At 33.2% G+C, this 15,509-nt stretch overlaps 1 protein-coding gene across 7 annotated transcripts in view; it reads left to right on the top strand.

Moving 5' to 3' along the window:
- Positions 1-15,509, top strand: part of Lama2 (laminin subunit alpha 2) — a 582,198-nt gene that overhangs the window by 351,387 nt on the left and 215,302 nt on the right. For 4 of the 7 annotated variants that reach the window (XM_047557822.1, XM_047557823.1, XM_047557824.1 and 1 more), the window contains 4 exons: positions 3,224-3,330; positions 4,090-4,353; positions 9,109-9,289; positions 12,051-12,187. In XM_047557822.1, coding sequence (XP_047413778.1) covers positions 3,224-3,330; positions 4,090-4,353; positions 9,109-9,289; positions 12,051-12,187 — 689 coding nt within the window. The remainder of the gene's footprint in view (positions 1-3,223; positions 3,331-4,089; positions 4,354-9,108; positions 9,290-12,050; positions 12,188-15,509) is intronic. The other 3 variants (XM_047557827.1, XM_047557826.1, XM_047557825.1) reach the window with 1 other exon arrangement.

Below are 15,509 nucleotides of genomic sequence, written 5' to 3'. Positions count from 1 at the left end.
ATTGTGTTTTATTGTTTTGTTTATCTCAAGTCTAATCATTCATTTGTTGAAATAAAGTTATTGGCTCATACCACTCCATTAGTACCTGCCAGTAGGTGTTATTTAGTTAAAGTGTGAACTTTACAGTCTTGTATTTCTTTATAGGTGTAAAATTCTGCCAATATCTGTGTGCGCTGGCATTGTAATTATTGAGTGATTAACTTTCATCTTAGGACTCTTCATAGGATGCTACTTCTGTGTTTTCCTTCACAGAATTAGCTACTCTAGGGTTTCATCCATTTAGTGCAGTACATCCCCCTCGCCATCCTCGCCTTCTTCCCTGTACTATTCAGTGTTGCACAAAATTTACAAATGCTTTATAATAGTGGTAATATGATATGCAAAGGGAATCTGCCAGAAAAAGGCAAATGGGGTATGAGTCCACATTAGCACCCGAGTACTTTATGCAACCATTGTCAGCTTCATCTGCTGTCAAAATCTTTAGGAGGATCAGGACATTAAGAGCAGCCCAACAGTTTCTTAGAGCCAAGTGACTCCTGCAATCATTCAGAGGGGTCCCAGGACCTGCAGAATTACAGAAACCTCAGGAAATGAAGTCTGTGATCATCTCTGCTTTAAGCACTGAAAGACCCCCAAGGGTTCCCCATTTCACTAGAAAATGTGTCTCCTCATAAGTTGAGAAGATGAGTGTGAGCTTTGTGTCATACACATATGATAATGTGTTCAATCAAAAATCAATCACTCTGGACTAACCACTGTCTCTTAATATCACCTATAAAATGATTTTTCAGCAAAATTTTCAACAGGTTCAGAGTTAAACACCATAGATTTTTAGGCATTTGTGTAAAATTATCAGGAACTGAAGAAATTTCTGTTCAAAAAATCATCTGGGACCCATACTTTCTAGCTCTGTGAACCTGGGGCAGATATTTGACCTCAATAAGACCTAGTTTCATCATCTACAATAAGTTTGCTGTGGGGATTAAAGGACATAGTACATAGAGTATCCAGTGAGTCCTTGGGACCCAGATTTGCCCACACATGTTCTCTTGTTTGATAGTAGTGCCAGTAGTAGTCATGAATATCAGAGGTTCACTAATGCTAGGTTAATTTAATCTTTTAATGGCCTCCTTTTCTGCCTTCTAATAACCCCTTTATAAAGATGAAAATATTGTTCCAATCATTTATTCTGGCAAACTAATGATCTGTGGCATAAAGTCTTAAGAACAGAGAAGAATGTGGGAATAAAAACATTTGAACCATCTCCAATTTTTATACCACTTGCCATGAGATATAGATATATGATTATGATTTTTAATGCCCTCCAGGATGTAATTATGATTAAAAATGTAAAAACCCATTTATTATCTATTTTTACAATTTTTGGTACAATAGATCCTCTACACGTGATGTTAAACCCTCAAAATAGAAAGTTCATAAGAAAGCATCATTTAAGTTGCTTCTGGATTTGTTCATTAAAGGTTCACCACTACCAAAAAATATGTTTTACTTTTTGAATATATTTATTTAGTCTATGTCATACTTTTCCATTAAAATGCCCCTTTCACAAAATTCCATATTGTTTTTGTTATTTTTAAGATGACATTAATTAATCACCAGCATATTTATAGAAATTTAATTTTGTAGTCCTTACTTAAAAAAAAGGATTTCTGGATTCTAAGTAATTTAAGATTTTTAAAATTTACACTTAAGAAATTTACATAAAGAAATTAACTGTATGCACCACAGTTCTAGTATCCAAATGAAAGTGGGTATTCAAAAAGAACATTAGTTTTCAGTCCTTTTTTACACTCCCACCTACAGACTCTCCCCTTAGGCTATTGCCTGAGGAAAATGATTGGTTACTCGTTGGGCCAGTTTCCCAAAGGCCACCATACTAAAATCAGGTTAGCAGACACTGAAGACCAAACTTTGCTGGGAAAAAAAAAAAATCAAGCAATTTTTTAGAAAAGCAGTAAAAGGAAGTAGAATCTGGAGCCAAGCAAAAAGAATAATAATAGCATAGGGTGATAGAGTAGCCATTATAACATGTTCATAGGTTGTGTTTAATGTATTCGGAGATATTGTACCAAATTTACCAAAGCCATCTATGGAAGAATCTGAATTCCCATGTCATCTGCCCTCTCACAATTTCATTCTGGTATCAATGCCATTATATGCACCATGACAATTGCTTTTGTGGAATATAGAAGGGAGCCCTTAATTACTATTGTTTTTGTGAAGACCACTTAGGTTTTAGACTGATTTACTATGTTTCAGAATAACATCAGACAACTTCATAACATAAAAATGACAATAGGTTACTGAAACCAAATATGTTTTCTATCTTTGCAGATTATGTATAAATTGTAAGATTAAAAGGTGATTTTCAAAAGTTACGATGCTCTATTTCTAATAGACTTGAATCAATGTTTTCATCTTATATACTTTTATAATCTTAAAGTGGCATATATTTCTTTCACCTCAAACTCAATTTTTGAACTTAAAACAAAAACTGACACATAATAGATAATCATTATCTTGAAAAAATTAAGTGTTGCTTGATTAATAATGACATTAGTATTATGACATGCATGCAATCAATTTTAGTAATTTCTTAGAATTATTTTGGCCTTAGAGTCAGTATGTATTACAATGGAATTATAATATTTAAATGTTACCTAATATATCCATAATGAAATAACTCAGCACTGAACCTGGAATCAGGGGACTGCAAGTCTCACATGTGTTCTGGACCCAGCAGTATCTAACTGCCCTTGAATATCTCATGGCTTCTTTGGATTTGTATCTTCATTCTCAAGATTGGAATAACAATGATAACATTAATGCTTGTATAGCATGTGATGTCTCAAGAATTGTGCCAAAACCTTATATAAAGTCTCTATACAACTGATAGAGTTATTGTAGGGATGAAATGATAGAATTCTCGAGAGCATTTAACAAGTCAGAAAATATTCTATTACTGAATTTAGGTGTCAGTGTTATTACCTGGCCTATATTTTTATTTAAAAAACACATTAATACTAGAAGCATTTTGGATTTCAGATTTGCAGATTAGGGATGTTTAATAAAGTCTATGCAAATATTCTCAAATTCAGAAAACTCCAAAATCTGAAACATTTCTGGTCCGACACTTCAGATAAAGCATACTCAACCTGTATTAGGATTTTTCTTCCAACCACTGATGTCTTTCTCTCTTCAGCCTGTCGTTGTAATGTCAATGGCTCCTTCTCAGAGATTTGCCACTCTCGAACAGGACAGTGTGATTGCAGACCCAACGTGCAGGGTCGCCGGTGTGATGAATGTAAGGTAAGGAGAGCTCACCAGGGAATTACTTTCTTGAAAATTTCCACTGGCTTTCAATAATGTGTTTTAGACTCCTTAGTATATTGAAAAAAAATGGTTCAGGATTATCTAACCCCACAGAAAGAATGACTATGATCAGGAAAATATGTGCTCAAATACAGTAAAATTTGTTGTGTGTTGGAGTTGACCTGCAACCTACTTTTCTTTGGCAGCTAATTTGCATAATATTTCTTGTAATTCAAATGTTTCTGAAATAGCCATTGTAAATATAATCCTGGTCTTTTGGAGAGTAAAATACTCTTTACATTTTTGACAGAAAAATGTATGACTCCTTTTGCTTAGCAAGCACCTTCTTCTAGTTCTGTCATTTGAAAGCTAGCTCCAGTGAACACTCTACTTAACAAAAGTTTTAAGTAGGTAAGTTAATCATTATAATTTTTAGAGATATCATTTTGCTAAGATGAAACATTCAATTGCAATATGTTGTTCTCAGTCCCCGAACATACCAATTGCCTGCCTTCAACTAGGTGAGTGCCTTGAGAATCCTCCATGAGACTAGAAGGGTTTGCACTACCTCTTTCACGGAAATACATTCTATTGGTGATGAAGACTGTTAAGCAGAAGTCAAAAATTCTCAGATGTCCAAGTGACCTTTCAGTAGGAAGTTTGAAAATATCATCTGCTTCTGTCTCTTGAATAATGCCATATGCTTTTTTTTGTTCTTGTTTTGTTTTCATTTTATTTTTCTGTTGGCTCTTAAAGCCCAGTATGTGGTGGGATCCAGAGAAGCGATTCTGTGTGTCCTGTGACTGCGATCCCATGGGCTCTATGTCGCCGCAATGTGATATGACAGGAAGATGTATCTGTAAATCAGGCTTTATAGGGAAACAGTGCAACCTCGGCAGGCAGGTGCACCGACCGGAGGAGCAGCCACGGAGAGCGCAACGTGTGCTGGGGTCTCCCAGGAGGTGGGGTTCCAGCAGTTCCAGCGGGTGTCCTCGGGGAGCCTATCGGGCCCCAGCTCCGGTAATCCCAGAGACGCTGCATGGCTCCTGCCCCAGCATGTTGTGTTCCGTGTGCCGCAGCTGCAGTTCCCTGGTGGCATTTTACCAAATAACTGTTGCTAAGTGTGCGAATTGCAAACGCCAACATTATCCAATTCCTGATTGGAGCCTTGCCTGTTAAAAAATAACTATCCTTATGTTTTTAAAAATATATTCAAGTTTACAAGTTCAATAAAGTGTCAATTGGCCATGGTTGGGCAGAAATCAAATAAAAAATTATTTGTAGGAACCTCAGGTATGATTTGGAGAAAATTCACTTTATGAGTGAACACATGAGGACTATAACAAAGAAAGTGACTTGTCCAAGAAAATTCAGAGCTTCGATGTAACATTTGTCTGATATCTTATCATAATGAAGGGTTTTGCTAATTTTCACATCATAATTTTGCTCTCGTGTGCATCCAACACAAGAACACTATAAAAGCACGACATACACAAAATAAGGCAAGTTGTTTTCAGTTACAATTTGTTCCCCATCTCACTAGGCAAACAAAACAAATGCTACATAATAAGGGAGAGATGTAGGGAGGGAGGGCAGGAGGGAAAACTGCTTCTCACAGACTTGTTGCCGAGTAATAAGAGGCAAGATTTGCCATTCTTGATTCAGGGCCTGTGGGGAGTTGAGGGTAGGGGTTAGAAGGAGAGGGCAAAATAAATAGTAAAGGGGAAGAAAAAAATTATGATTTTACTCTTGGTTCAGTATTGTACATTTTAACAAAAGGTGTTCTCATATCAGACTATCTGCCCCAGATCAATCCCAGCCTCTTTGCTTCATGGCTGTTAAGTCCCGTGATTTATCTGTAATTTAACTACCTCATGTGTTTGTTATAAGACCCACTTCCTAAAGTTTGCATCTTCTTAGATCCTCAAAAGAGAAGATGCCCAAAGATGTTAGGGGAAAAAAACCTCTGAAGGACTAAAGGGAAAGAGCAGAGCATGCTGGGAGACTTCTGCTACACTGTCACTCTGACTCCTGGGATAAGAGAAAAGGAAAGATAGTTTAGGAAAGGCTTCATTCAGTGCATTCTTCCAAAATCCAAAATTTGACCAGATTGATAGGAAGTGTCCATTAGGGCAAAGAAAAATTTGTCCTCCAGTGGAATTCTGAATTTGGCAGGAAGGTTCTGGTGCCTATAATTAGTCACTGACTAGAAGAAGCCTCAAAAAGCATGGACTGAGTTTGACTTAGTTCATTCAGAAGGCTATATCAGAATGGTTTTAGAATGGGCAACTTATAAACAACAGAAATTAATTCCTTGGAGTTTTGGAGAAGATTCAGATCAAGGTGCCTAGCATATTTCCTGTCTGGTGATAGCCCACTTCCGCTAGATAACCATCTTCTCGGAATAACCTCACTTGGTAAAGAGATTTCCTTGTGGTCTCTTTTATAAGGGTACTGGCTCCACCCTCATAATCTAATCAACCCCCAAACCCCAACTTAACCATCACTGTTAAGATTAGGATTTCAACATGTGAAATTGGGGTTGGGGACATCAGCTTTCAGTCCATCATTGAGCTCTTCTGGTGGATCCAAAAGACTAGAAGCTGGAGGTTATCAGCCATCAACATTCCACACTGCAGATGCTCTTGCAGGGAGAGGCTGTTTGAAGGCAGTCATAAGAACAGCACATAAGGTACTAACATGGAGTAGCCAGATGGTCTGGTGCCTTACTAGTATACTGTTGCTACTCAATGAAGAAATCTTTAAAATAATTTTTTCAAAAACCAAAGGCTGAATGTTTTCCCTGATAAGTGGATGTTGATATAATGGGAGTGGGTGGACGGTGAGAGAAGAATAGAGGAACTTCAGATTACGTGAAGGGAAATGAGAGGAAGGAATTGGCGGGGGCATGAAAGATGGTGGAATGAGACAGACATCATTAACCTGTCTACATGTATGATTACACGAATGGTATGAATCTACATCATGCACAACCATAGAAATGAAAAGATGTATCCCATTTGTGTACAATGAATCAAAATACAGTCTGTAAAAATAAAAAAAGAATTTTAAAAAAATGAATCCATTTAAAATAAAAGACAGTGTAGTAAAGGATGAAAATGTCTCTAAAATAAAAATTCAGTAGAAAATCAACTCTCAGTCATGCACTTTCCTATATACCTCACAGTACTGACTTGTCTTGAGACTACTGTTCCTAAGGAAATATGTATGAGAATTAAGAACACAGACTCCAAAGCCAGGCTTCAGAGAAATTCCTTTGGTAGCTAATTTGGAACCCCAACTCCACAGTTGTCTAACAGGTGACCTTAGGCAATTTACTTAAACTTTCCAGGTCTTGGTTTTACTACTTTGTAAAAAAGTAATGATAGTGAGATTTGCCCTGTGGAGTAAACTAATTCATATTTGTAAAAGGTTTTAGAACAGTGCTTGGCACATAGAAAATAATGTGTAAGTGTTAGCTTTTATTATTTCCCCCAGTAAGAAGAATGTAGAGGAGCCCATCCAACTTGCTGCTGGGACTGGACAAACACTCTTTTCCATATTTTTTACTTTATTAAACTCAGTGATTGACTTGGAGTGTTTACTCCTTTAATCTCTTTACTGGAGAGGTTTGACTTAGCCTTTTGAAATCAATTTTTTAATCCCAAATTTATTAAAACTTTATTAGTGAAATGCCATAGTTTTATTTTGGTGTAAATTTGACTTAAAACAATATTGTTTAAATATTTTTAAAGTATTTTATATTTCTTCCTGTGTATTTACATTTCTTCCTGTATCTTTCCTTGAATAATCAACCTTAAAATTTTTAATAGTATGATTTAATAAATTCATTCAATATTTGATCAACTTACCCATTAAAAAGTATGGTCATATATATGCATAGGTACATACATATGTATGTCTAGGCTAAATGAAGAAAATTTAGGAAATAATGATGAATACACAATATCATCTTCAGTAAAGAAAATGTAAAGTGGAAGGAATTCTATAATTCAGTTATTTTATAGGACTGTTTTAATGTATTAGTTCTAGTCTCATTTTTTATGTATATATGTTTCTACGTGTGTTTCAGGTATATGTCATTATACGTATGTGATTGAAATCTTAAAGTCTGTATAATTCTGTATGCTGCATTTTAGAAATTTTCCTTAATGCTATCTAACAAGCATACTCATATCATTAAAACTGTTTCAAAACCAATTTTAATTATTGCATAGTATTTCATAACATGAATGTGTCATAATTTATTCAGCTTTTTCTCTAACATAGAACATTTAAGTGTCTCTGCAGTTACAAACCATGATAAAAAATATAGTAATAGACATGCTTGCATTTTAATCATTGTTCTAATATCTGATAATTTCTTTAGGTCAAGTATCTAGAATCTTACATTTAATTATTGCTTTTATGAATAAAAATATTACGTTTTAGTTTTTTTATATGGGTGAATTTCATTTTTAATATTGGGTCATTTGTTGGAATTGTTACTTACTTCCTTCTTTAATATAATGAAATCTAAATTATAACTATAAATAAAAGTAAAGCCAGCATCCTTATATTATAAAGATTAAAATTATTTTCAAACTCAGTCAACCCATTTCACATTTAAAGAATAAAACTATTCTTAGCTAGCCATTTTAAAAGTCTAATCATCGGTATGAATTTGTTCTCTAGAACTTAGTTTTAATACTGCTAATAATAGAAAAACATATAATGAAACATTCATTTCTTTTTGGGTGATTCACATTAAGTGGCAGAATTTATTTTTTACCAAGAAGTAATTATTAAGTCTAATTTTCCAAAATAGGAATTATTTTACAAAGAAGTAATTACTGACACTAATTTTCCAGATTCAAATATCATAATAATATGACATAGTTTATATTTAAAAAGACAACTGTGGCATACTTTAAGTAGGATATATGCTTTTCTTTTTTCTAGTAGGAGTGATTTTTCAGTCCATCAACATTTTCCCATGCAGACATTCTAGGCCTGATAACATGCATATCAAGAAAGTAGCCTGAAGGAAGTGCAGCCACAGATGAGTGATGAACATCTAACTCCTTACAGAATGAAGAGTTCCCTTGACTTTTTTAATATAGTACTTTAATATGTGTTCTCACACATCATTTTTAATTATTAGAATAAAACCCAAGCAACTAGATGTTTGTCAAACTGATTATTTGGTCAGTGTAGGTGTAACCTGTAAATTACATTTATAATGTGCATACTGTACTGATGGCTGGAAGTATTTATGGATGTATGACCAAAAAGTAGATCAAATACTGGTTGATACATACTATTTTAACTTTAAACTTCTGGTCAATAACGTTTAAAGCATTTTTATCAGGCAGAAGAAGTACATAAGATCTGAAAGTAATCAATTCAGAATATTAGGCATAAAGTGACTAACATTTTAAATTAAAACTAGAAATATAACCCACAGCTTACTTCACACTGCTACTAAAACCTTGAGAAGTATAAGGCAAGGCTGATGAAAATATGACAGGCAGAAGATAGTACCTCATTCAGCCATTAATTTTGAAGGTCCTTCAAAGTAACTGAACTTTCCCTTTGGATATCATTGAAAGCACCCACTCCATTAAATGACAACCCAGTCGTCACAACATCAGTGAGGAACCCTAGTAACCTAAAGGTTCTCTTTTCTTGCCTGATCCCTTGTTATTGTGTATACTGTTCTATTGTGAGTCAATTGAATGAAATTTCATTTTTCTCTTTCCTCCTTTATGGCAGCCTGAAACATTTGGCCTACAATCAGCCAGGGGGTGTGTTCCCTGCAACTGCAATTCTTTTGGGTCTAAGTCATTTGACTGTGAAGAGAGTGGACAGTGTTGGTGCCAGCCTGGTGTTGCAGGGAAGAAATGTGATCGTTGTGCCCAGGGTTATTTCAACTTCCAAGAAGGCGGCTGCACAGGTCTGTAGATAAGGCTGGAGTCCTGTGTTTTGGTGACTGGGCTTCTGTAACACTTTGTTCTTTAAAAGGAAATGCCTGTTGACAAAATTTGTGATACACAATTTTTATCCTAATGATAGTGTATTTTAAATTAGTTAATGAGTGAAATGCATTGCCATTTGAAATACTGTCCTATAAATAACTGTACTTGCAAACTGTTCAATAAAAATCCATCAGCAGATTCCAAATCTGGTATGTCCATCCCTGTCTGTGACCCTCATTTGGTCAGTTACTTGATGACCACAGCTGCTTGAAGTCAATTGTTCAACTTTTCTAGCGTCAAATGTTATTTTTCACCTTTCCCTTTTCCTATTGTAAGACTGATACAAGGATCAAGGAAGTGAATATTTTTTTTCTTGTACAAAAAATGTTTTTATCTACTTTTAGCAACTTGAAAACTTTGATGTTCTGGGAGAGAAACAGGTTAGCTCTAGATGTTTAGTTTATGGGGAAAAGGTGTCAAGTTTCTAACCATAATTCTCTGGAGTAGTGTTTTCCTATATCCAGTCAAAGTTTTCACACAAATCATGCACTAAGAAAATACCAATTAGCACACCAAAGATGAAAGAAAAGATTGAATATTAGCTTTTATTCTTGGGCCACTAATTTAGAATAGACCCTATTCCAACAATCATGAAGTGGAATCTTAGCTTTGCTTATGAAGTTCATTGATTGAACACTGATTGATATTACCATACTGTACTCTCAACACCATGGTAAGATTTGAAAACATTAAGGTTCTCATCACAAACTTATGTGAGAATCTGCAGGAATAATATTTAAAATTGTTTAAAGAACCAAATCTTTCAGACATTCTTCAGCACTTGAGATGCATGAGTTTTATCATAAACCAAGCTTATTATAAGTTATTTGGAATGTTATCATTGAAGATCTCAGAGTATGTGTGTATCTTTAGGCCAATATTTGCACATACTAAAAAATTATAAAGCTACATTTTAAAATATGCTCTGTTATTTAAATCCAATTTTCACTAACATTTTGACTTAATGGAAATTAATATGCTGATACTGTACATTCAAATATATCTAATAAGAGAAGATATAAGTGAAACCAAGAATAGTTTTTAATATTACAAAATGGTTATAGTATTTCAGGAATGCAGACCTAGTAACATTTTAAGTCAGAGAAATAGAATAGAAAAAAAAAAAAAGACACCAAACAGGCAGGATAACATTATGATTGAGAGCATGACTTGCACTGAACAGCCTGGATTTATCTCATGGTTCTATCAGTAACTAGTTTTGTGACCTTGACTATATTGTTTGGCTTTGCTTTCCCTCTGTAAAATTCATCCATTATATTAAGATTATAATAATATCTATATCATAGGGTTTGAGTGGGAATTAGTTGATTTAAGGCTATAAAATATTTATAGTAATGTCTGCCCTATAGATGCCATGTGTTTATCATCGTTATTATGATCTTTGTCAATATTATTAGTTAGGGTAAATATAGTGCTTTAAGCAGAAGAAAACTAGCTCATGGTCCAGATCTGCTTCCTACTCAGTGCTATGATTCCACTGAAGATCTACTTAGAAAATTTTTATTTGCAAGTAGTGATTTAAACTGTCCCAAAATGTTTTCAGCACATATATCTGAACAGAATATTGTTTTTCCTCTTAATGAAAGGCACATATAAAATAAATCCTTTGATTTAAAATTATCTCTAATAATAATAATAAAAATAATAAGGACTGATATTTATTTAGTGTTTATGTCAAATGTCGTGGTAAACTTTTTTCCCAGCTGGTTTGAAATGCTGTGAGCAATGACAGTGGGACTCCTTAAAAAGTGAACTTAATCAGATATCCTAAATGTATTCAGTTAAATGATTTAATCATCGTGTGACAAATTAAAGGGTTTTGCAACACATTATTCTCCCATTTGAATTCAAGTATTTTGTGTTTCTTTGAAATTAAGTGCTACACTGAAATATATTCTTAGCAGTTGGGTCAACTATAGATAATGAGTGGCACACCTTCTTTGTCTTACATGGCTTTGAAGATGGCCTCAACTTGTTTATTTGCATTCTTTCAAAAAGTACAACAGGTAGGATATTTACACTCTTTGTGTATCATCCATAGTGAAGAAAATGAAGAAATCTATTGAAAAGAAATAAAGAGGGTTGCAAATCAAAGTTGAAAGTATCTTTATATCTAGTCAGTGTTCATAATTTAACTGCCTTTAAATATTTGTGAAACTGAAATATTCTAATGTTTGCCATGTATAACCATATGCATGATGTATTGAATTTAAAAATCCTGGTTTTTATTGAAAATCAGAGTCATCAGCCAAAAGGAAAAATGAATCTTTCCAGCATAGAAAAAAATTATCAATAAATCTAAAATAAATATACCAACAAAATTTTAAACTCTATACGATCTGTAAATGACATTCTAGTTAATAGGGATTCAAAACACCAGTTCTTTCCTTTCTCAAACTGAACAGGAAATTCAAAAATGCTTTAACTTTTGAAATTATTAAATGAAATACAACATATATTGATTGAACAACTCCTCTGTGAAATACGCTATACTGTGATATTCAAGATGAATGAGGTAAATTTTTATTTCCAAGGATCCTTAAACAGTACAGAAAGTGGAAAATGCACAAATCAATACAACAAAAACTTGAATATTTTATATCAAATTTTTCCCTTTTTCTAAAACTCTTTTTTATTTCTCCTCTTTCCCCTGTGCAGCTTGTGACTGTTCCCATCTGGGTAATAATTGTGACCCAAAAACTGGTCAATGCATTTGCCCTCCTAATACCATTGGAGAAAAATGTTCCAAGTGTGCACCAAATACCTGGGGTCACAGTATTATCACTGGTTGTCAGGTGAGTAGATCAGTTTTTTCATCAGATAATTTTGTAGAGATTTTTGTTTTAGTATTGCACTATAATTGGACACTTCAAAATCCAATATGATGTCACAAAATAATACAGAAGTATCATAGAGCATATTGCAAATATTGGTCAGTATCTTCAGCTTTATTGGTAGGAAAGATTATGAAGTAAATACACATTTATGAAGTTGATTCCATGATATCTACAGAAATAGGGAAATGAGAAGGACAAAAGAAACCAAGAAATAGCTATAACATTTATAGGTAGATGTTGAAATATATCTGCAAGGTACATTTATAATAAAACCAAAAAATAGCTATAACATTCTAGCTAGAAGCTGAAATATATCTGCAAGGAACAAGGAAATTAAAAATTAGAAATTTGCCAAAAATCTATAGGGATTGCCCCCAAATTGACAAGATTTTTCTGTAAAGAAGTAGTAGAAAGCATTCGAAAAGTGTTATTAACAGTCTTTAGCTTGGAAAAAAATCTTCATTTTTAATTCTTGTGGGTTAATGATAGAAAATACCATGACCAGGCTCCTGTTTAGAGAAATCTATCTAGCATCAGGACACAGTAAGAATTTACAAGACCATGAAAGAAATATTAATAGAAGATGCCAAAAGCCTGAACCTAGTTAACAAGCCTCCACAAGGATTCAGGAGTGACGTGTCTTAAGCTGATATGAACTGATTGATTTGACAGAAGAGAAAGACGAGACTTAACGATAACTCCCACGTCTTCCTTTAGAACAAAATAGAGGATGTTATGTACCATTTATTACTAAAGGAATAAGAGGAGGATGAGCAAGTTCACAAAGATGACGAATACAGTGTTCTTATTAGCATATTATATTAAAGAAAATGTAATTCACCCATTTAAGGTCATGAACTTTGACCAACAATTAGACGCACGTAACCATCCCTTCTGTCTTTGGCAATCAACTCCAGCATTATCCTCTGTGCAACCACTGTTTGCTTCTAGCACTGTCTTTTGCCATTTCTACAATTTCATACACTTAGAATCATACTCTATATTGTTCTTTTGTTGATGCTGTTGCTTTGGTGAAGCAGGACTTGGTTTGGCTCACTTGGTGTAATGCTTTGGCAGTTCATCCATATTGTTGAGTCTATACGTAGTTTATTCCTTTCAAATGCTTTACAATATTCCCATAGTGTAGTCTTCTATAACTTGTCTATTTCCCATTTGCTAGGCATTTGAGTGCCTTCCAGTTTGGGGCTATTAGGAACAATTTTGCTAGGAACATTAGTGCACAAGTCAAAAGCCTATTTCTAGACCTTTGTTTTCATTTCTCTTCTTATGAAAACTCTGCATCTTTGCCAACACTTGAAATTCTGACCATTTTTAACTTTAAGCAGTCTTTTGGGAATCTTTTGCATTCTTTAATGACCAATGACATACGGAGCTTTTTTTTTTTTTTTTTTTGCCATTCATATGTTTCCTGTGAAGTTTTTACAAATATTTTGCTCATTTTTTTTTGAGTTTTTAAACAATGAATTTTAAGAACTCTTTATAAATTCAGGATATAAGTTCTTTAACATATATGTTTTGTAACTGTATTTCTCCTATAATATAGCTTTCTTTTCACTAAGAATATTTATTTCATTTTTATAAATGCTGGTTTATTATCTTTTCCTTTTACGGCTCATGCTTTTCATGTTCTAGGAAATATCTTTTCCCAAGTTAAAATCCAAAGACTTCTCTCCTGTATTTTCTTAATTTTTACATTTTTACCTCCTAAATTTAGGTTCATGTTCTATTTTGCATAGTAACATTTATATGGTATGAAGTAATGGTCAAAACCCACTTTTTTAGTGGATATCCAATTTTTTCAGTACCATTTGTTGAAAAGACTATCCTTTTTCTCATTGAATTACCTTGGTCTCTTTATCAAATCAGTTGATATATCTAAGTTCATGCATTTCTAAACTGGTTGGTCTGCCTATTTATTCTTATTTCTTGATTACTGTAGCTTTCCAGCAAGGAATGAAATCAGGTATTGTAAACTCTCCAACTTTGTTCTTCATTTCCAATATGTTTTGGGTACTTTAGATATTTTGCATTTCCATGTAAATTTTCAATTCCGCTTCCTAATTTCTTGACCAAAAAGCCTGCTAGAATTTCATTGGTGTTACATTGAATGTGTACATTAATTTGAAAAAAAAATAGACTTTTTAAGAACATTAGATCTTCCTGTGTATGAACATGGCATAGCTTTGCATTTATTTCAGTCTTTACAATTTTCCTCAGCAATATTTTATAGATTTTTGGTATACAAACCTTGCAAATACATTGTTAAATTTATTATTTTTTCATATTTTATACAAAGGTAAATGCTACTCTTTGTTCCACTTCAGTTTCTAATTATTTGTTGCTAGAATAGAAAAATAATTATTTTAATATATTCTCCTTCTGTTCTGTAATCTTCCAAAAGTATAATTCCAGGTAATTTTTGCTAGATTTATTGAGGTTTTTTATGTAGCTAATCATGTCATCTGCAAGTAAAATTTTACTTTTTCCTTTGCAGTCTCTTTTATTTCATTTTCTTTTTGTCAATAACTTTTGCATCTATGTTCATAAGCATATCAATAGAGTTTTTTAATAGTGTTATCTGATATTGGTACTGGAGTACTGCTAGCTTTATGAAATAGTTTGGAAAGTATTACTTTCTCACAATTTTTGAGTTTGTACTATCAGTGAAATAGACAATAGGACTACTTTAGAAGAAACCAAACACAGGTTCTTTATAAAGATCAATAAAGTAGGCATATTCTAGCAAAATGAATCAAAAAAAAGAAGGAATAAAATATGAAATAATCAATCACAAATGAAAAAGGGAACATCACTAAATATCCTATAAACATGAAAATAATAATATGGTAATAACATACACAATTTTACAAATAAATTCAGCAACTTGCATGAAATAAAATTTGCTTAATTTGAATTTAATTTTTTTAAGTTTTCCTAATTATGATAACATGCATTAAAATTATGTGTACTCTGGAATTCTTGGAAGAAATATTTTATTGAGGCAAATTATCCTTAATAATTTTCATTTCTACATGTTCCCCCAATTACCAAGAGTGTTGAACTGTTTTTCTGATTTAACTATTGCTTATTTCAGTTATCTCAGGTTTTGATTATGTATTTTATTTAGAGCAGTGACACATTTAGGATTCTTGTATTCTTCTGAGAAGGTGCACCCTTATGATAAAATGTCCTTTTTCAGTCCTGATGATATTTCTTCTTCTGAAATATTCTTTTTTCTGGTATTTATATAGCCAGTCCA

The sequence above is a fragment of the Sciurus carolinensis genome, chromosome 7 (assembly GCF_902686445.1).
Source record: "Sciurus carolinensis chromosome 7, mSciCar1.2, whole genome shotgun sequence".
Lineage (NCBI taxonomy): Eukaryota > Metazoa > Chordata > Mammalia > Rodentia > Sciuridae > Sciurus > Sciurus carolinensis.
This window is presented reverse-complemented; position numbering and strand designations above follow the sequence as displayed.